The sequence below is a fragment of the Phyllostomus hastatus genome, unplaced genomic scaffold, assembly GCF_019186645.2.
Source record: "Phyllostomus hastatus isolate PE091 unplaced genomic scaffold, TTU_PhHast_1.1 phas_contig_148, whole genome shotgun sequence".
Lineage (NCBI taxonomy): Eukaryota > Metazoa > Chordata > Mammalia > Chiroptera > Phyllostomidae > Phyllostomus > Phyllostomus hastatus.
The window spans coordinates 23,717,459-23,737,052 of NW_025333607.1; the positions used below are offsets into that span (position 1 = coordinate 23,717,459).

Genomic DNA, 19,594 nt, shown 5'->3' on the forward strand with positions numbered 1-19,594 from the left:
GTTCTGTGCCTAACGCCGGCCCCAGATACCACGGAAAGCCCCCCCTGCGCTCCAGAAGACACCCCAGTGTCTCAAGCAAGAGACGAAAGGCCGTGTTTTAAAGGTGGCCCCACGAGCGGACAGAGTAACCGGCAAGGACACCGCAGCCCGGGGTCCCGCACGCTCGCCGGCGTCCTTCCGAACAAAGCTCTTTCTCCTCGCGCGTGTCCCGGCGCCCAGGCGTCTCGCACCCCAGGACCCACGAGCGGGGCGGCCGCGCTCCCCGGCAGGCAGCTGCTCCGTGGGCACCGGGAAGGGCGCCCAGAACAAAAGGGCAACAGCGCCTCCGACCGCCCCCTCCGCCCCACGCCCGCCCGGCCCGGCTCCCGCGGCGGCGCGCCCGGGTGCGGGCGCCCGGAGCTGCCGACGAGCGCGGCCCCCTGCCCCCCCGCCCCCGGCCGGGTCTCGCGGCTCCGCGCGCGGCTCCACGGAACCACTTGTTCACAGTCGCTTCCTGAGGCGCGGCCCCCACCCGCCGCCCGGGGCGCCTTTGTTCCGTGAAGACCCTTCTCGCCCGGAGCTGCGACTTCGGCGGGCGCTGCCCGTCCCCGGGGCCCCGGAGTCCGCGGACAAAGGAGGCGACGAGCCCGGCAGCCGCCGCCGCCGCCGCCGCCGCCGCGGGTGACCGGGAGCGCTCGGCCTGCCCCACGCCCGCGTCCAGTCCCCGGAGTGTCAGGGACCTGCTCGCGCGCGGCCGGGCCACCGACCCACGACGCCGTCGTCGGACCGAGCGCGGCCGGAGCCGGGCCCCACCGGCATGTGCGGACCCTGCGGCGACGCCCCTCCCGGGCCCACTTCCGAGCCCCCATCCGGCCGGCCGGCCGCTTCCCGAGCGCGCGTCGCGGCCGTTGTCAAACTTGCCCGGCAACACCGGGCTCTCGCCGAGGAGTCCCCTCACGCCGGTTCCCCCAACGGGACGCTCCCCCAGCGAGCCCCCGCCACCGCGGAGGTCTCGGCGGAGTCGCCCGGGAGGGGGCCGCGAGGGGCCGCGCGCCGGGAGGGCCGGGGGCGGGGCGGGGGCGACGCGACGCGGGAGGCGCAGCGGCGGTTAAACCCCGTCCCAACGGCCCCGCCGGCCAACCGCCGTCGGGCCGGGGCGGCCGCGTAGGGGCCGGCGGGGGCCCCGCTCCGCGGACGTTGGAGCCGTCGGCGTCCTTCTCAGGAGCCCCCACCCCGCCCCCACCCCACTCCGTCCCGCGAGGGGCGACGGCGCCGCGGCCCCGGGCGGGGACCCGGGCCCCCCGCCTCCGAGGCCCTCCTGCCGGGCGTCGCCCCCCGCCCACTCGCCGCCCGGCCCGCGCCGCCGGGCACCCGCGCCCGCCCCCGGGTCGCCCCGCCGCCGCTCCGGGCCCGGCCCGCGGCGCGCGGCGCCCAGGTGAGGCCGCCCGGCCCCGCCACACAAAGGACCCGGCGCCGCCGCCATATTGAAACTTTGCTGCGCGCACGACAACTCCAGCCGCCCGCCCGCCCGCCGGCTCGCCGTCCCGCAGCCGCGCCGCGCCCGCCCCGCAGCCGCCCGCCCGGCCCCGCCGCGCCGCGCCGCGCCGCCGACCCGGACGCACCCCGCCGCCACCCGCTCCGGCCCCGCGGCCGCGCGCTCGCCTGACTCACCGGGGGCGGTCGCACCTTACAGATGCCCGTCTGCTCGGCGATGGGCCGGATCTTGTGGATGAAGGCAAACGGGTCGGCGAACTCCTCCCAGCTGGGCTCGAACACCGGACACTCGGGCGGCGGCAGGAACTCGCCCAGTGGGCCGGGGCCCCCGAGCGGCGGCGCGGGGCGCGGGCCGGGAAGCGGCGCGGCGACCGGATCCATCGCCGCGGCTCGGGCGGGGACGAGGACAGGGTTCCGGGCTGCGGGCGGCGACAGCACCAGGCTCCTCAGCTTTCCTCCGGCGCCTCAGCCTTCCTCCTTCTCCTCCTCCTCCTCCGCGGACGGCGACGACGTCTGCGCAGCCACGCCGTGTGCCTCCGCCGCCGCGGAAGGAAAAGGAGTCCCGCCCCGCCCCCACCCGCCGCCCCCGAACAGGAGGGCGGGCCTGCGCGAGGCTGGCCTCGACCCTGCGGCCGCGTGAGCCGGGGTTCCCGGACCGTTGACGGCGGGCCCCGCGTCCAGGCCTCCGCGAGCCACCTCTGGTGGAGAGGGGCCCCGGGTCGCATTCCGCCCGGGGTGTCGCGCGCGGTGGTGCGTCCCCCCCGTGAAGTGCACCCCAGGGGACCCGAGGGACCGGAGGCACCGGTTCCCGGTAATTACAGCCCCGAGGCGAGAAAACGGTCATGGGACGTTTGCACCCGGCTAACACGGGGCACTCGCCTGTCCTGGGCTCGGTCCTAAGAGCTTCCGTGACTAATCGCGTGGCCTACGCAGCAGCCCCGCGAGGCAGGTCCCCTTACCGCCACTGCCCAGAGGAGGCCCGTGAGGCTCAGGTCGACGGAGCCCTCGGCCCCAGCCCACGCGGCTAAGGAATGCAGCCTCTGCTGATGGGAGGTGGGGTGTGGCGGAGACGAGGGTCCACCAGCACTGTGAGGGCGAGGCTGCGTGGGAGAAGCACTCCTGAAGCAAGGCCGTGGTGCCGTTCATTTCGTTAGAGGGCAGGCAGGCAAGTGCGGGGGACGAAGACATGGCGTCGAGTCGGGGAGCGGCAGCGGAGAGGCATCGGGGCGGTTCGGGAGCCTGGGGTGCAGGCCTGAGTGCGGGCGGGCGGCATCGCCGGGCAGCCGGTTACAGGAGCAGGAGGCCCCGGGAGGGACGCAGCGTGCCCCCTTCCCGGCGCGTGGACCGGGAGGGCTCTGGACGGTCGGGGAGATCCAGCGGGCTGAATCCCGGGGAGGCGTCCGACCTGGGGGGTGTGGGTCTGGAGGCTCCCAGCGTGTGTTTATGTTTAGAATAAACAGCTGCTTTGTCCGCCGTGCTTCCGGTAACATGCTAGCGCATGGAACCCCCGTCTCGCTGGGCAGGCACTTCCGCGGGGCCCGTTTCGCAGAACAGGCCGAGCACGGAGGAGAGGTTAAGACATCTGAACCCTCTCAGGCACTTCTGGGGGGAAGCGAGGGGCGCGCAGCGTCCTGCCCCAGAACAGGGGAGCGAGGAGGTTCAGAGGGCAGGACATCACACCGAAAAGGCCTCTTTTACCCGGAAAGCAAGCAGCCACAGCCCTGGAAGGACTGGGTGCGAGGCCCCGGGGAGGCCTACGGAGCCGTAGCCCCGCCGCTCCCCACGGACTCTTCCGTCAGGAAGGGGGGAGGGCTCGTCAGTAAACCCTCCGGAGCTCCCCGGCCCCTCCGGAGTTCGGAGGTCCCTGGAGAAGGCGGCCCTTTCCTTAGCTCCCCGGGCCCACCGCCGTGGCGGCTGAAGCCAAGGGGCGACCGGCAGGCCCCAGGGCAGGGCGGGGTAGCGAGGGGGTGCCCAGTGTGAGTGGTGGGATCTGGGGGGTGCGGCGGGCACGGAGGAGCTGGCTGCAAAAACTTTCCACTCTTCTTCCCTTAACGAGACGTAGAGCGGGAAAGCCACCCCGCAGCCCTCGGCCGCAGGCGGGCTGTGCTGTTGAGGGTCTCGCTGGAGCCGAGTTCCCGTCCCGCGAGCCCAGCCCGCACTTCACACCGGCGTCCTCCGAGCCAGGCAGGCCTGGCCTGCCGGGAAGCTGCGGGCGCACATGGGTCAGGAGTGTTCCCTAACTGGGGTGCCCGGGCGCACCTCGGCGCACCTCGGCACACCTCCCCAGCGCCGGGTGGCCTGCGCTTCCGGCGGTGTCCGCAATCGGAAAGACCGTGCGGCTCCCAGGTGAGGCAGCACTGGTGACGTAGAGGGGCGGCCGCCGGCGCCAGGAGCGGATCCTGCGGGGAGGCGCGGGGAGGCGACGCCTCCGCCCTTTATGATGCGTGTTTACATGGCGGAGGGATCCCCCAGCTGACACCGCCGAGCCGGATCTTCTTTTTTTAAAGAGCCCGGCCGCGGGCGCGGATTGGCCGCACGGCCTCGGGGGCGGGGCCCGGCCGCATTGTCTGGCGTGGGCCGCGGGATGCCCCGGAGGCCGGACCGGCCACCCCAGCCAGCTGATCCCGGGTTAGGGCTCCCGGACAGCTGGACGCGAGGCCTGGACCGAGTCGGGTTCGGGCTCCTGGCGGAAGGCAGGGCTGGAGCCCGGGCGGCCTGGGGGGAACCAGCCCCTCTCTGAGTGCCACGTCTCCAACAGCCCCTCCTTACTCCCGACACCCCGCCCCACGGTCCCCCAACCGCCCCATCCGCGCAGCCCGGATCCTTTGGACACACTCCTAGGGGTCTTCGTCCACATCCGGCCCGCTCGGCCCCAGCCTGCCCAACCCACCCCCAGCCTGCGCCCCTAGGTCCGCCCGCCTAAGAGGGGCGCTCCTTGAGTGCCTTCCGGTCGTTGAGGTTTCCAGACTCGGGGGTGCGACTTCCTCCCCAGCCCCAGCCCCAGCCCCTGCGCACCGCTCAAGACGGAGCCCCGGGGTGGACGCGGACAGGCTCGGCTCACAGCCCACGCGCCCCGCTGAACGGCGGTCGGGGATGGATGGGGGCGGGCCCCACTTCCAACCGCCCGGGCGGGGGAGGAGTTGCTCGCACAGCACGTAGCGCACGTGTAGGGCCCTCCTCCTCCCCCCGCACAAGTCTCCCTGCGGCCTCCTGCTGCTTTCCGGGGCTCCCATCCGCCCGGACCTCCGGTCTGCGCCTTCCTGGTGCTGCGGCCCTCTGACACCACGTCTTGACCCAGCCCGGTGGAGGCTGCTGGTTCTCTCCTTTTCCCTAGTCTGCCCAGTACTCAGGCCTCCCATCAGCCTCAGTCCGTCCCAGGTCAATGCCAGCATCTCGCTCCCCTCCACCGCTGCCTCCATGCCCCCCCCCCGCCCCCGCTCTGGTGCCCCGCGATGTCTGGTGTCAGATGTCCGCCGTGAAAACCCCCAGACCTTGCCATCTCACAAGGAGCTGCAGCCTTTCTGGCCTCCCTGCTTTGTCTGTGGTGTCCTGCCTTGACTTCTGGGTACTTGTGTTGCTGCACTTCACACTCGGGGTTTGTCTTTCCCTGCCCCCTTCCCTGCACACGCCTTCGGGACCAGATTTAAGCTGCTGGAGGGAAGGAGTAGTGGGCTCTAGCTCTCTGGCGCCAGCCACAGAGTAGAAGCCCCACAAATATTTGTTGAGGGAGAGAGGAGTGGCCTTGAATGTCTGTGGCTCCCACTGGCTGAGAATGGAGTCTGGAGCTGAACAGAAGAATCTGGCTCTACAGCGAAGCAGAAGAGATCGCTCAGCAGATCAGCACGTGGGAATCCGGGCACCAGTAGTGGGAGGAACCGTCCTCCCCCATTGCCCGGACCTGCTGATGACCCTGGGACCAGCCACCCCTTCTCCACTGCAGGACTGGTCTCCTGTGCGGGGCTTCTGTGCACTGGGCTCTGCCCCACCCCAGCCACTGGGGCTGCCCTGCAGATCAGCTCACACCGTGAGAAAGGCTCTCATTTCTGGGCTTCTGTTCCTGGGAAGCTGGGTCTGGGTCCAGGGAAGACACCTTGTAATTGAGTTCATTTCCTCTTCCCCCCTCCTCCTCCAGTCCTGGGACCTCTTCTCTGCTGACTCAACCCAAGGGGACCGAGGATTCAGGGCCTCAGTGGGCCTGGGTGTGGGCCACCTCCCCAGAGAGCCTCCAACAGACACCAGGAGGGAGGTTCCCACGGTGCTCCAGCCCTGCCCAGGGGGTAGGGAGGGGCAGATTACCCCCGCCCAGGCCTCAGGTGTTGCCTCCTATTCAGGTTGGGCCACTTTGCAGGTCCCAACCTTGAGCAGCCAAGAGGTGGAGTGAAACTCGCGTTCCCTGATCATCTTGCAGCCACCACCAGCCCCTCCCATGAGGCCTCTGGACTGAGGGACCACACTCATCATGCTCCCTGGCCTCGGACAGTTGGAAAGGCTGGAATTCTCTGTATGGAGGATCAAAGTCTTCCCTACACAAACGATATAACTTCACGCAGCTCTAGGAACGCACCAAGCTCACTCGAAGTCCACAGTGTTCACCCAAACTATGTTGCACCCCCTGTCCGATACATGAAAACCTAAATGCTGATTCCCTCTCTTCTCTCCCCTGGCAGGGAGCAGCCAGAAATGCTGTGCAATCAGGAATAAGGCAGGGCTGGTGAAGGAGGTGGGTTTCTCATCCTTTTTCAGATGGAGACACTGAGGCTTAGAAAGGTTAACTAGCCAAAGTGACGCAGATAATCACGGAGCTGGAACTGGAATGGTGATCCTAGAGCTCCTGGTCATGTGACTGCAAACACCCAGCCGACTTCCCCAAAACTGAGCAGACAGGACACAGAAACCCAGTCCCAAACGCCACTCCCAGGTGCCCCTTAACCTGTCCACATGTGTCCACTCTCCTCAGTGGCTTCACACTTGTTTGACTGACTGCCAGTACCAGCAGCTTTACAACACAACACTTGCCCTTAGACAGCAATGCTGGCTGACACCCGTGAAGTTGGGTTTGTAACTGAAAGGTTTTCTTAGGCTCCGTTGAGGAATAAATGCTAATCAGCCACAAAGTTAGGCAGTATAGAGCTTTATTGGGGTTTGCGCACCCAGGCGAGGTTCCCTGGTCTGCAGGTTGGGGCCGAGGAAGTCCCGCCCAAGCAGGGAATATGGGGGGGGGGGGTATTTTGGTTGGCTCTCTTCGTGGGAGCTGGGGATTGGTCCCCTTTGAACAAAGCGGCAATATATCATTGGTGGTTCTCCTCGGGCTCAGGTTGCTATCCGCTTTGGCAAAGCCGGCCGTCTTTTCCGGGTTGTAGTTCAGCCACCATGGTTGTAGTTCAGCCGCCATTTTGTCCTACCCCGCCCATCCTGACCGTAACCTATTAATACTTTGTGACCTTCAATGGGAAAAAAGTTGCTCTGAAGTCAGCTCTTCCTGCCGTGGGGCAGCTTTCAAGAAGATCCAGTTGGGGCAGTCAGTTTTCTTTACTCCTTACCCTTCTACTCTGGATTTTGGCCACGCCCCCGTCTCCTGAAAGTTCTCCAGAACACTGTCTACTCCTGCACAAAAACCCGTCAGAATCTCTTACCTCTTCAGTTTGTTTTCCACTGTTCATCACTCACTTGTCTGCATTGTTCTGTTCACCTTCCTCCCACCTCTGCCCACAGCCCTCCCACCCCAGGGGTCACTGTGTGCCCCATCGTTGGAGCTCCTTATTTCCTGGAGGCGCCACGGAGGACCAGGATCCAGCACCGTCTCCCAGGACCGGACTCAGAGCAGGGGTCAAAGACTCAGACGCCCAAAGGGTACAGGCTTCAGGGAGCGACGTCAGCAGAGAGCCCGTCCAGCCCCCGGGGCTATCACCGGGCTGGCCAGGGTGGCTGGGAACTGCCATTTTTCAAGAGAAGCCAAGGTTGAGGTTTTCGTACAAGCTCCCTTAATTTTAAAGATTTTATTTATTTTTAGAGGGGAAGAAAGGGAGAGAAACAGCAATGTGTGGGTACCTCTCTCATGCCCCCAACTGGGGACCTGACCTACAACCCAGGCCTGTGCCCTGACTGGGAATCAAAATGGCGACCCAGAACGGCGCTCAGTCCACTGAGCCACACCAGCCAAGGCTCTCCTAATTTTTAAATGTTCGATCTTAAGTTGAATTTTTTAAAAAACTTGTGTGGGCCAACCAAACACGCTTGTGGCCGAACTGTTCTGTGCAGAGATGCCTCCCTGGAGAGGCTGGTGGGGCGATGAGCTTGCTGACCTCCTGAAGGGTCGTAGTTAGCAAAGGGGCGGTAGCAGAGACCCTGGAAAAGTGCTGGACTGGGGGGGCGAGCTCCTGCCCCACCCCCTCCCTGGGGTTCAAAGGACAGTTGGGACTTCCAGCAACATCTGGAGCCCACACCCAGGATAGCACCGAGTCTTGGGTGGGGGCGGGGCTCAGGGCTTTTCCCCCCTCCCTCCTCTGGTTTTTGTTTGCTCTAAAGTCCTCAGACGAGTGGGAATCCGATGGTATGGTTCAGAAAGGTACTGAACGTCTGTGTAAGAATCTAAAAGTAAAAATTGGTGTGGGGCTCAGGAATAAAGGGAAGTGGACCCCTCAACCTGAGGGAGAACTGGGGTTCAAAGAGGCCACGTGGTCAGTCAGTTCAGCAGAATCTGGTTCTGGCCTAGCCTGGCTGAATCCAGAGTCTGAGCTCCTAACCACGAGCCCATACCCCTTCTCTGCGGGCCGACAGGCCCTCCTCACTGCTCCTGCACCTCGAGGAAGAGATGGTGCCCGCATGAGTGCTGGCGTGAGCTCACAACACTGGCTGCGCACACCCTCTGGGCCAGGAACCCCGCACCAAGCTCCAGGTGCAGCACTGAACCTGAGCCCCGCCCCTCAGGGGCTCACATTCCAGTCTAGTGGGTCGGAACAGACAATCAGCACTACATGCGAGATAGAAATAGACGCTGAGGAAAACAGAATGGTTGCCAGACCACTGGGAGAATCTGCGAGAGGTGAGCTGAGGTAGAAGAAGGAACCGCAGAGCTCGGGTTCGAGGCTGGGAAGGAGGCAGCGATGGGAAAGGCTACGGGGGGGAGACTAAAAGAATCTTCGTCATGTGCAAAGACCTGAGCCCAGAAACAGCGTGGTCCCTCCGAGGGGCGGCCCCTCGCCAAAAAGCCAGGGTGGGGGGTAAAGTCAGAGGTAGACAGGGCTACTCCAGAAAGGATCTCCTCAGACATAGTCAGGAATTTGCATTTTTCCTGCTTGCAAAAAGGAAAGCCATCGGAAACTTGTAGGTAGGAGGGACACCATCTGACTTACAATTTTAAAAGGCCTCCGACTGCCCTGTGGAGATGGGACTGCAGGCCAACAAGGGGGAGGGGAGGGGAGGGGCCCATTAGAATGGGGGGGGGGGTTGCACTAGTCCAGGCAGGAGGTGGCAGCAACTCGGACCACGCTGTCACAGTGAGACGGTGAGAGAGGGTCCCCTTCTGGATGCATCTGGAGGAGAAGGCAACAGGACTAAGTAGCCTGGAGTGTGGAGGGGACAGAGGAGTCAAGGGTGACAGGCTCCTTTGCTGGGGAACCGGGCCAGCGGCAGCACTCTTTCCTGAGGTGGGGGAGAGTGGGGAGGAGGAGACCTGGGGGCGGGCGGTGTCCTTCCACTTTCTCTCTGTTAAGGTTGAGTCCCTCTGGCCCACCTGAGTGCAGATGCTGATCAGTCCAGTCGAGGAGCCCAGATCTCAGGCCCTGGCTAGGGCTGGAGGTCGGTCAGCTGGGAGTCAGCAGTCTGTACACTGGGCATGTAGTGATACAAATCCACACACTGTCTGTCCGGTAGGAGCAGAAGCCCTTGAGGCCGCAGGCCTGGGCGAGGCCTCCCCAGGTGGGTGTGGAGGAGGGAGCCAACTCGCCTGGGGCGAGGGTGAGCCGGGGAAGGACGGCCTATGTGGCAGGTGATGGGTGTCGGGCAGGAAAGGGCTCCAAGGAGGCAGAAGTCAGCTGTGTGAAAGGTGCAGAGAGGCCGGTGAGAGGAGGAGAGGGAATGTGGAGTGCACAGGGACTCACTAATTAAGACAACGCTTCAGGGAGTTCTGCTGGGCAGGGTCACCGAGGAATGGGGCGAGACTGGAGAGAGCCTGGATTCGGCGGGGTGGGGGGGTGTGGATGCTGCAGAGGAGAAGAGGACCCCTGCCCAGAAGGGTGAGGGGGGGCGAGAATCAGAAGGGGGGGAGTGGGAGTTGGGCTCCCCCTCCGTGGGGCCCAGCGGGCTCCCATCTCTTTTCCCTGAAGACAGTGGGGCTGCTCCTCCGGACGCATCACAGTGAGTGACTGAGCGGCCTCTGCAGGCAGGGCCTGCCCAGGCACACCTCTGATGACGGGCAGGCGGGGAGCTCAGAAGAGTCACATCACATCACAGAGGCAGCTCAGCTCAAGGGCGGGGACCTGGGAGGCCCCAGTGTGCTTTCCCGGGCATGCCAGCCCTTGGGCCCTGCGCAGGGACGGTCCTCAGCACCCCCTCACGGGTCTGCCTGCCTCCAGCCCCCCCCAACCCCAGAAGCGGTGGCAGTCTGAGGGCTGAAGGGCGGCGGGCCCCCAGAGGGACCGGGGAAGGAGGTGGAGGAGCCGAGGGGGCAGAGACGCCGACCGCTGCTGGAGGGCCTTTCCGCTCAGCGTCTGCGTCCGCGCATTTCTGTTCTAGAGCAGAGAAGCCAGTTTGTTTCACGTGCAGGGGTCTGTGTCTGAATCACCTCTCACTGAAAGTCCTAGCGTAAGGGAACCAGGTAAGAAAAATTTAATCCGTGAGACCCACATAAGGATTATTTGTATAACTCCTACCGAAAAGCCAAATGGTTGAAGGAGAGGAGCCTGTTACCCTCCACCAAAATACTCCACTGGCAGTCATCTGTGAAAATGGGCAGATCGGACCTGGCTGGTGTGGCTCAGTGGACTGGGCACCGGCCTGTGAACCAGTGTCGCAGGTTCGATTCCCAGCCAGGGCACATGCCTGGGTTGTGGGCCAGGTCCCCAGTGGGGGGCACGCGAGAGGCAACCACACACTGAAGTTTCTCTCTTTCTCCCTCCCTTCCCCTCTCTCTAAAAATAAATAAATAAAATCTGAAAATAAGAAAGAAGGGAAGGAAGAAAGACAATGGGGAGATCAGAGAATGTTACAGCCCCAGGAACATAGAAGTTCCCGACTGGTACTTCCTCTGTGTCCTGAATATGCGGGGTAAGAATCGCGAGCTGGTGATGAGCATATTAAAGACTTTCCTCTGATCATTCAGAAGCAGAAGGACAGAGAGCAAGAAAGCCACCCCCACCCCCCACCATCCCGCTGGCCTTTGAGGCTTGGCCAGCCTGCAGTCCCACAGCCCAGCCCTGGAGAAAGGACTTTTTCACTCCGAGTTCATGGAATCACGTTCTAATCAAGGTCTGTGAGTAACATTAAAAATTGGAATAAGGGAACGATACCATTTATTAAAAAGCCAAGAAAGCCACCCGATTCCTTAGCACTTAGCACCCCTTCAAGTTCATCTAGTTTAACGGTTCCACTTGGTTTGCAAAAGCAGGCTGGGTGGCGACCATCTGTTCTCCGAGATAAGCAGCCTCGTCCCAGAGCCCCGGCCGACCCCCATTTGGAGAAGGAGGCGCTGTGGGAAAGTGGGACCTCCCTGCGGGGCCCCAGAGAGAATCGGCAGAGGGACAGAGGCCCCTCCTCCTGGCGGTGAGAAGAGCTCTGTGCCACCCTGGCAGGCCCCCGCCCCGACTGAGAATAGAGCAGACTTGGGGAATGAGGGAACAGGGACACAGAGGAGGAGCAGGGTGGGGGCGGCTTCCAGGGGACACCGGGAAGCGGAGACGTGCCCGGGGCAGGGGCAGCCCCCAGCCGCCGGCTGCTTTCTGCCGCAGGAGCCGTGTCCAGCCGGCACCATGTGGTGCTCCGTCAGGCACTGCCTCCTAACCTTGGTGGCCCTCGAGCTCCTGTGGCTCTTCATCACCTTGAAGGTCTCCAGCGAAATCGACGATGATCCCGTGACGCCCATCAAAGGCCAAGTAGCAGCCGTTGCTCTCCGTGTGGGGACTGAGGCCATCGGGTGGGCAGGGTGTGGGCAGGCAGACCCCCAGCAGTGCCTGCCCCATTCGCCGGGAGCAGGGAGCTCCAGAGGGAGTGGGGGTGGGCCTGGACCCACCGGTCCATGAAGAAGTTGCATCCCTCCCCCAAGTGTGTTACGGTGAGAAAGACAGCAAACACTGCTTGAGCTCTGGGTCCTTTGGCCAGTGGCCAGACATCCTGAGAATGTGCTGGGCTCACCTGGGGAGAGTGATCCACTCCCCCTCTTTCCCTGGAGAAGTTTCTGGAAGCTCCTAGGGCTAAACCTTGTCCTTGTCGTGAAAGAAAAGGCATGTTTTGCTTTGTCAATGCCCCAGGACAGTGACGGCAGAAGGAAGGACCCGAGATCACGAGAAGACTGGCAGAATCTCACCTTCCAATATATGAAAAAAGTCCAGCAGAGAAGAAAGAGTAAGTTCCACGGAGGGGAATGGGGTCCCCAGAGGAGGCGCGGACGTCCCCAGAAGTAAGGTAGCGAGGAAGGAAGGAAGGGGAGAAGGAAAGGCGGGGCAGTGCAGGGAATGGCTGAATGTGGCCGACAGTCCCCTCCCCACCAGGACGCTAAGTCGCTTGCTGGAGGGAAGCAGAGCCACTGGACTTGAGATTGCGGGGCCTTGAATGGGCCTGTGTCTCAGGGTCCACCGCCCTCCGTTTCCCGGGCTGGGAACTCAGCTCAGGGCTGAAGGGACCTGCTGGAGGCCACACGCTCAGTGGTGGGAACGGGCCAAGGAGAACCCTGGGCTCCAGACCTGGACAAGAAGTGCCCTTCCTGAGACATCGTCTCCCAGGGAGCGCTCTGGGAAGAGGGCTGGGCCGACACAGACAGCTGATGCTGGCTGAGCACTGGAGCCCTGTGCCAGACGGGTCTGGCTCCGAGCAGACTCAGGGAGGCCCACGGGGACTCGGCTCCTCAAAGCTTAGTCCTTCGAAGCTGAAGTGCGCACACGGGGCACCTGGTGACGCTGTTCAAGTGCAGGTTCTGTTCGGGTCAGTTTGAGGCAGGGGCCCTGACTCCGTATTCTTGGTGGACATCCAGACCACATTGCTGGAATAAGGCCTCCACTTTGTTGAGCAAGGACCTAAACATCCCCTGCACCAGAAGACAGAATCATCCCTGGCCGGTGCGGCTCCATGGACTGAGTGCTGGACTGCAAACCAAGGGGTCGCTGGTTCAATCCCCAGTCAGGGCACACGCCTGGGATGCAGGCCAGGTCCCCAGTGCGGGGGTGTGAGAGGCAACCACACACTGATGTTTCTCTCCCTCTCTTTCTCCCTCCCTTCCCGTCTCTAAAAATAAATATAAAATACATCTGAAGGCAGAGCGAGTGGAAAAAATAGACGGACAGGAGAGGAGGAGAGAAGGCCCCAGAGAGCACCCCAACCCTAACCCCCAGCACCTTCCCACCACCCAGCCGCCCTCACCACGGTCCCCATTCTGCTTCCCCCAGGATGGCTGACGGTGGGCCTCTCCTCGGTGCCAGGCCCGGAGGGTCGGAGTGGCCTCCTGCACACGCTGGTGTCCCTGTTCCGAGCCTCCTCCAAGGCAGAGCAGAGACGTCTCACGGTGCTGGTTCACCTGGCCGACTCCGACCCTGCCTGGCTCAGAAAGACCGCCGCCCAGGTTTCAACCCTCTTCAGCCCGCAGATCTTGGCAGGGCAGCTGGTGCTGATCCACACCCTGCCGGATGCCTACCCCGCGGGGGACCTTGAGGACGAGGACTACCCGGGGGACGCCTGCTCCAAGCAGAATGTGGATCACGCCTTCCTCACGAGCTTCGCTGCAGGACTCTCTGACTACTTCCTGTTGCTGGAGGACGATGCCTTTTGCACCCCCAACTTCGTCACCCACATCCGAGGGAGGGTGGGCAACATGAGCAGGGCCCCGTGGGTGCTGCTGGAGTTCTCGAACCTGGGCTTGCTGGGCAAGCTCCTGCATGGCAGGGACCTCCCGCTGCTGGCCCACTTCCTCCTCCTCTTCCACAAGGAGAAGCCCCTGGACCAGCTGCTCCCGCACTTCCGCACCCTCCTGGCCCAGAGACACGCCGTCCTCAGCAGGCCCTTCCTCTTCTACCGCCGGGGCTCCTACTTCAGTGCCCGTGATAGCCACGCAGCTGGAGCCCCGCGGAACAGGGTGCCCCGAGGCCCCCACAACCCGCCGGGAGCAGTGTTCACGGACATGAGGGTTTTGGGGGTTCATTTCCCTTGGCAGGCCTACACTCTGGACGAGTCCTTCTTCTGGACCCACAACGTCAGCGCAGAGAGCCACCTGACCGTCATCCTGAACCACCCGGCCAGCCTGCGGCGGGTGCAGGTGCTGACAGGCACCGTGGTGGACGGAAAGCACGCCCTGCAGAGGGGGCGGGTGGAGCTGGGCTACGAGCCGGAGGGGACGCCGCAGTACTGCACCAGCTTCGCCGTGCTGGGCCCCCTCCTGGAGGGGCAGCTGGATCAGGAGATAGTCCCGCGGAGCGCGGGGCGGGACGTGAGCTGCGTGAGGCTGGTGGCGAGCGCCCACCAGGCTGGCGGGCTCCTGGTCAGGCATATTTACCTCTGGGAGGAGCGGGCCGAGGGTAGGACAGCGGCTCCCAGTTGGAGACAGGTTGGCGAGCGTCTGAAAAATTAAAGCCTGGGAGACCCTCTGTTCCGGCCTGCCTGGGCGACTGGACGCGAGGGAGAAGGCTCGGGCCCGTGTTCGGTGCCGCGGAGACGGCAGGAGACCCGTCCCTCCTCTTCTGCACCCAGACACGTGGCACAAGCGGCCCCTTTCCCTGCGGCACGTGCAGCTTAGCCCGGTTTGGGGGCCGGTCTCGGTCACGAAGGCGGGTGCTGTGGGTGCGGGTGCACATTCCAGAGTTCACACACAGTCGGGGGGCGTGAGGGGTCACGGGGCAGCAAGGGTGAACGGGCAGACCATGGGGGGTCCCTAGAGTGGACACCGCAAGAGGCCAAGAAAGGGACTCCCATTAGGAGTCACACTTTGACGTCCAGGAGAGTAGCGATGGCCTTAAACGAACCCCTTAACTGGACCGTCCACTTCCTGCCTTTCCTGGCCAGCTTGGATGCGAGCGGCCTGCAGCTGAACCTTCACTTTCTCATCGCAGTGCACTCCCTGGCCCGCCGCCACCTCCCACGCCCTCTGAGCCCTTCCCGACCTGTGAGGACGGGTGCTCAGCGGTCATCTTTCCACCTCATTCTTTTTATTTTATTTTTTAAAAATATTTGAGCACGGGCTGAGAACCAAAGTGTTGCAGGTTGGATTCCCAGTCAGGCCACATACCTGGGTTGCAGGCCATGGCCCCCAGCAACCGCACATGGATGTTTCTCTCTCTCTCTCTCTCCCTCCCTTCCCTCTCTAAAAATAAATAAAATACTTTAAAAAGATTTAAACTCAAAATCTTGAACCAGCGCCTTCAAAGGAGTGGCCCGTGAAGCATTTGCATGGCATCACTTTGAACAGCTTCTTGAAAATGCTTTTACCAAACCTTGCTCGTTCTCCAGTTAAAGTGCTCCCACCCCTGTGGTCTCCTACTTTCAAACCGGCCCTGTCCCGGCCTGTCCCGGAGGCTCACGCCCATACCTGTCCACAGGGGTCCGGCCCTGGGAGGGCACTGGCCACCAGGAGTGCCTCCGAAGGGCAGAGGGGAGAGAGGAGAGCCCCCAGGGGTGGGCGTGCCGGGGCTCCTTGTCCGTGGGCCGGCTCAGCTGCCTCTCGGGCCTGTCTGCTGCACAGCGGGCTCGGACGCACTGCCCACACTCGGGGCGCGTTTGCCAAATGAGGGCGTGACCCCTAGCTTTTCGTTCACAAAGCTCATAGGAACCCATGTCCGCTTTAGTCTTCGGACAGACACTCGGGGGGCACCCCCTGTTTTACAGACCGAGAAAAGTGGGTGTGAAGGCCGGAGACAGTCTGCCTGGAGTCTGCGGTGGCCCCATGGCATCCCCGCCCCTGGACCCCGTCTTCCCTGTGCAGCCCGGAGGTGGGTGCGGAGCAGGCTTCTGAGGACCCTCAGGGGAGTCCCTGCCAAGCTGCCCGCAGAGCCCGGCCCACGGCGCCCCGGACGCCTGGGGCCCCGGCTGCGCCCCGGCCGTGCCAGCCTGCCCTTCCCTGGCCCAGGTTCTGCAGGGGAGGGGCTGCAGGACGCTCACGCAGTGCTCCAGGAGGCGGTGGGAGGGGGGCTCTCCCCAAGCTGACTGGCCGTGACCTGGCTGAAGCTGCTGCCTGGACTCAGGAGGGGCCCTGGGCAGCCACCTCCTTACCTGAGGGGCTGAGCGAGGCCTGCTCCCGGGGGCCCGGGTGTAAGGGCATGCCGCCTCACGGGGTGGCCCCTGGCGGGTGGCCTGCTCTCCACCATGAGCCCTGCAGCTGCCTCGGCTCTGCACTGACCGTGTCGCCCGTCGCTAAGGCAGCAAAGCCCTCGAGTTTCTTGAGCATCAGGGGGTCTCAGTGCCCACCCCTACCTGGGCCGTGGCCACCCCACACTGCCCAGCAGGAGGTGCCCTGTGGCTGCCCTGTCCTGGTCCAGGGCCGTGTCCACCACTGTCCAAAACGACTGTCACCCCTGAGGAATCTCCACGGGTGAGTCCTCCCCTTCACAGTCCACAGTCAGACTTTGTGTAAAGCCCCCGATGTCGTGTTTACTCGCGTCCGTCCAGCTCAGATTGCACGACACAGGCACAGTGCCCGTCCCCGAGGGACTGACTGTCTGGGACGGACACCCCGACTCATTCGGAGGCCACACGACAGCCGGACGTCAGGCCGAGGCGGAGCCCAGGGCACGGGCCCTGGAGCGTGGAGTTCCCAGAACACGGAACTTTTCCTCTCCTGCTGAGAGTGTGTGTATGTTCAGTGCCTGGGGGGTTTGGGCCCCAAGTTAAGAGCCTCGAATCTACATGAATGTTTTTTAGAATTCTTCAGTGAAACCATCTGGGCCTGGGGATTTTTTGGGAGGAGTTTTTAAACTATGAATGCAATTTTAAAAATAATTCCAGGGTTATTAAAATTATCCCTCTCAAACCGGATGAGTTATGTATTAATCTTTGTGTTTGTTGAGTTCTTCTCTCTCTGCCAATTTCTCCCTTGTTGTTCTGTGATCAGTTGTTGGGAGGGGGAGCAGTTAAGTCTCCCACGGTGCTTGTGGGTTGTCTGTTTCTTTCAGTTCTACCAGATTTTGCTTCCTGCACTTTGCAGTCTGTCTGTTTGGTGGGCACACAATTTGGGTCGTGTTCTCTTGGTGGATTGATCCCTTATCGAAATGTAATGTCCCTTTCTGCCTCCGGCCATGGTCTTGCTCTGCAGTCGACGTTATCTGAAATGAATGTAGTCATTCCTGCTTTCCTTCCTCTAATGTTGCCTGGTAATTCTTTTCCCTCTTTTTGCATTTAACTACCTATGTGGTTATATTGAACTGGCCCCATAATTCAGTTGGCCAGAAAGTCTGTTCGCTTGGCCGAGAAAATTGTTCAGCCAAGAAATTTGTTCAGCCAGAAAATCTGTTCCATCCACCAAAAAGTTTGTTCGGTGGCCAGAAAGTTTGTTGTCGGCCAAGAAGTCTGCTCAGTGGCTTGAAGTTTCAGTCGATTGGCCCATTATTTCGTTCATTCGGCAAGAAAGTTCAGTCAAAAAAGTCCATTTGCCTTTTCCATAAGCTGGCTCTAGTAGTGCTTAGTTGTCTTTAATTTCATTTGAAACCACTTTGTTAGATTGTGTTGTGACAACTGTCATATCAGCATGAAGTCTCAAAAAACTTATCAAAAGTAGTAAATTTTTGTGTAGCCATTTTCATATTGAAGATGGAAGAAAATAAGCAACATTTTCGACATATTAGTCTTTGTTTTTTCAAGAAAGGTAAAAATGTAAAAATAAAGATGGGTGCTGTGTGTGGAGAAGGTGCTGTGACTGATCGGGCGTGTCAAGAGTGGTTTGTGAAGTTCTGTCCTGGAGATTTTTCGCTGGACGATGCTCCTCGGTTGGGTGGACCAGTTGAAGTTGATAGTGAGGAACTCATGGGAAATGAACACATATATTGAACTGAACAAAAGTGAAAATACAACCCATCAGACTCTGTGGGGCGCAGCTAAATCAGTGCTGAGAGGCAAATTCACAGCACTAAATGTTCCCACCGGAAAAGAAGGCAGACAGGGCTCACTGATCTGCCCACTGATCGCAAGACTCAAGAGAAAGAAGAGCAAAGTAATTGCCACCCAAACAGAAGCTAGAAAATAGTAGAAGTAAGAGCTGAAATCAGGGAACATGAAAACAAAATAAAGAAAACCAATTTAACAAAGAGCTAATTATTTATTTTTAAGAATTTATTTATTTTTAGAGAGAGGGGAAGGGAGGAAGAGTGGCAGAGAAACATCAAGGTGTGGTTGCCTCACCCCCGCCCCCCCGCCACTGTGGACCTGGTCTACAACCCACGCATGTGCCCTGAGTGGGAATCGCATTGGCAACCATTTGGTTCACAGGCCGGCACTCAATCCACTGAGCCACACCAGCCACAGCAAGAGCTACTTTTTAAATGACCGATAGGACGGACCAGCCTCTAGCAAGACCGACGAAGAGAGAGAAGCTGTGAACCACCCATCTCAGGACTGAGACCGAGGACGCCCCTGCAGACCCTGCCAGCGTCGGAGGCGGCAGGAAAGCCGGGGACCATGTGGCACAAGCACACTGGACAGTCGGACAGAACGGACCGAGGGCTCCAGCAACGCCAGCCGTTGTGAAGTCTCCACTTCTCACTGCCCGTCACAAAAATCTGTTTCAAACACGGAGCGTTTTCGTCACGTTTAAGTGGAGAATCGCAGGCAGAAATACGGCCAAGAAGGTGTTTTTCCCCGAAGAGGAGCCCAAACAGGGAAGGAGGGTGTGTCGGTGTCAGACGGAGCCGGGCTTTGAGGAGTGAAGACGGACAGCGCAGGGAGAGGGTCTCGTCTTCTCCGTGGGTCTCACCAGGGGAGCAGTGCGGCCCCGGGAGGAGCTCCACCTGCAGAGCCTGGCAGTGGGGCTTGTGGAGCTCACAGAAGAAGAGCCTCTGTGTGTCCAGGCAGGTAGCTCTTAGCTGCCTCCGGTCCTCTGACGGACACCCAGGCACCTGAGAACAGGTGTGGCTGCACCCTGGGCTACTTCCTTCCTCCCCGGGCCGCTTTTCAGAGTAGGAGGCGTGTACACACCCTCTTGCCCAAGAGGCCCATGAGGGTCCTCTTACTTCCCATGTTCCTAGCCCCAGACTCAAGGCCCCTGACCTCCAGAATCCTGGCCCTGGGGCTGGGCGGCTCTAAGGCCTCATCAGGCAGAGCCCCAAACGGGTACCAGCCTCTACTGCCCTCTGCTGGCTGCTGAGAGGAAGGACAGGCAAAGTGCTGCTCCCTGACATTGACCTAGACTCTGGGTTATTCCTGCAGGTACAGCTTGGGGGGCTTTCACTAGAGGCTCACACCCCATGAGTGGGTGGGGGTCAGGGCTGCATGGGGTCGCCCACGGGTGTCAGTGCACTGAGCCGGGGTCCTGAGCCCTTGAGTATTGGGGTCGTCGACCCCCGCAGCCCCCGGCATCCGATGGCTGGACGCGGGAGGCAGAGGCTGGGGAGGCAGAAGGCCCACAGACCCACTCGGGGCGTGGGTGCACTCCTGGGGCGCCAGGGAGACGGGAACGGGAGACGAGCGGAACAGGGCTCAGGCTGCCTCTGCGTCGTTACGTTCTCCCCGCCAAGGACGCGCGGGGATCTCATGTCCACGGCTCAGCACCTTTGTTTCTCCGAGTCAGACTGAGAAGACGGAACAGCGCTTTTGGCTGCCGGCAGCAACGTTCGGCAGTTCTCAGAAAGGTACAAACGACCAGGAAGTATATAAAATTTCATTGGAAATAACAAATGCAAATCAAAGCAAGGAGACACCATTTTTTTCGTCTGTTAAAAGTGGCAAATGTTTTTAATGATGACAGGCACCCAGGGCGGGGAAGGCTCAGAGGAGCCAGTGC

General features: G+C 61.7%; 2 protein-coding genes across 2 annotated transcripts in view; one reads left to right on the forward strand and one right to left on the reverse strand.

Annotated features, from left to right (window-relative positions):
* Window positions 1–2,931, reverse strand: part of KDM5B (lysine demethylase 5B) — a 50,627-nt gene extending 47,696 nt beyond the window's left edge. Inside the window, exon 1 of the mRNA XM_045860176.1 lies at window positions 1,651–2,931. Within this exon, the coding sequence (XP_045716132.1) occupies window positions 1,651–1,854 (204 nt within the window). The 5' untranslated portion in view covers window positions 1,855–2,931. The remainder of the gene's footprint in view (window positions 1–1,650) is intronic.
* Window positions 2,932–11,438: 8,507 nt separating this feature from the next.
* LOC123832546 (alpha-1,3-mannosyl-glycoprotein 4-beta-N-acetylglucosaminyltransferase-like protein MGAT4E) lies at window positions 11,439–14,242 on the forward strand. Its single transcript, XM_045860232.1, has 2 exons — window positions 11,439–11,580; window positions 13,068–14,242. Exons 1-2 carry the CDS (start codon window positions 11,439–11,441, stop codon window positions 14,240–14,242), a joined length of 1,317 nt encoding a protein of 438 aa, XP_045716188.1.
* The last annotated feature ends 5,352 nt before the right edge of the window (window positions 14,243–19,594 follow it).

Bases quoted from the DNA above. Each gene is read 5' to 3' on its own strand.
- LOC123832546 (XM_045860232.1), top strand. From the start codon at position 11,439: ATGTGGTGCTCCGTCAGGCACTGCCTCCTAACCTTGGTGGCCCTCGAG. The intron at 11,581-13,067 runs GTGTGGGGACTG...TGCTTCCCCCAG, and splicing joins AGTAGCAGCCGTTGCTCTCC to GATGGCTGACGGTGGGCCTC.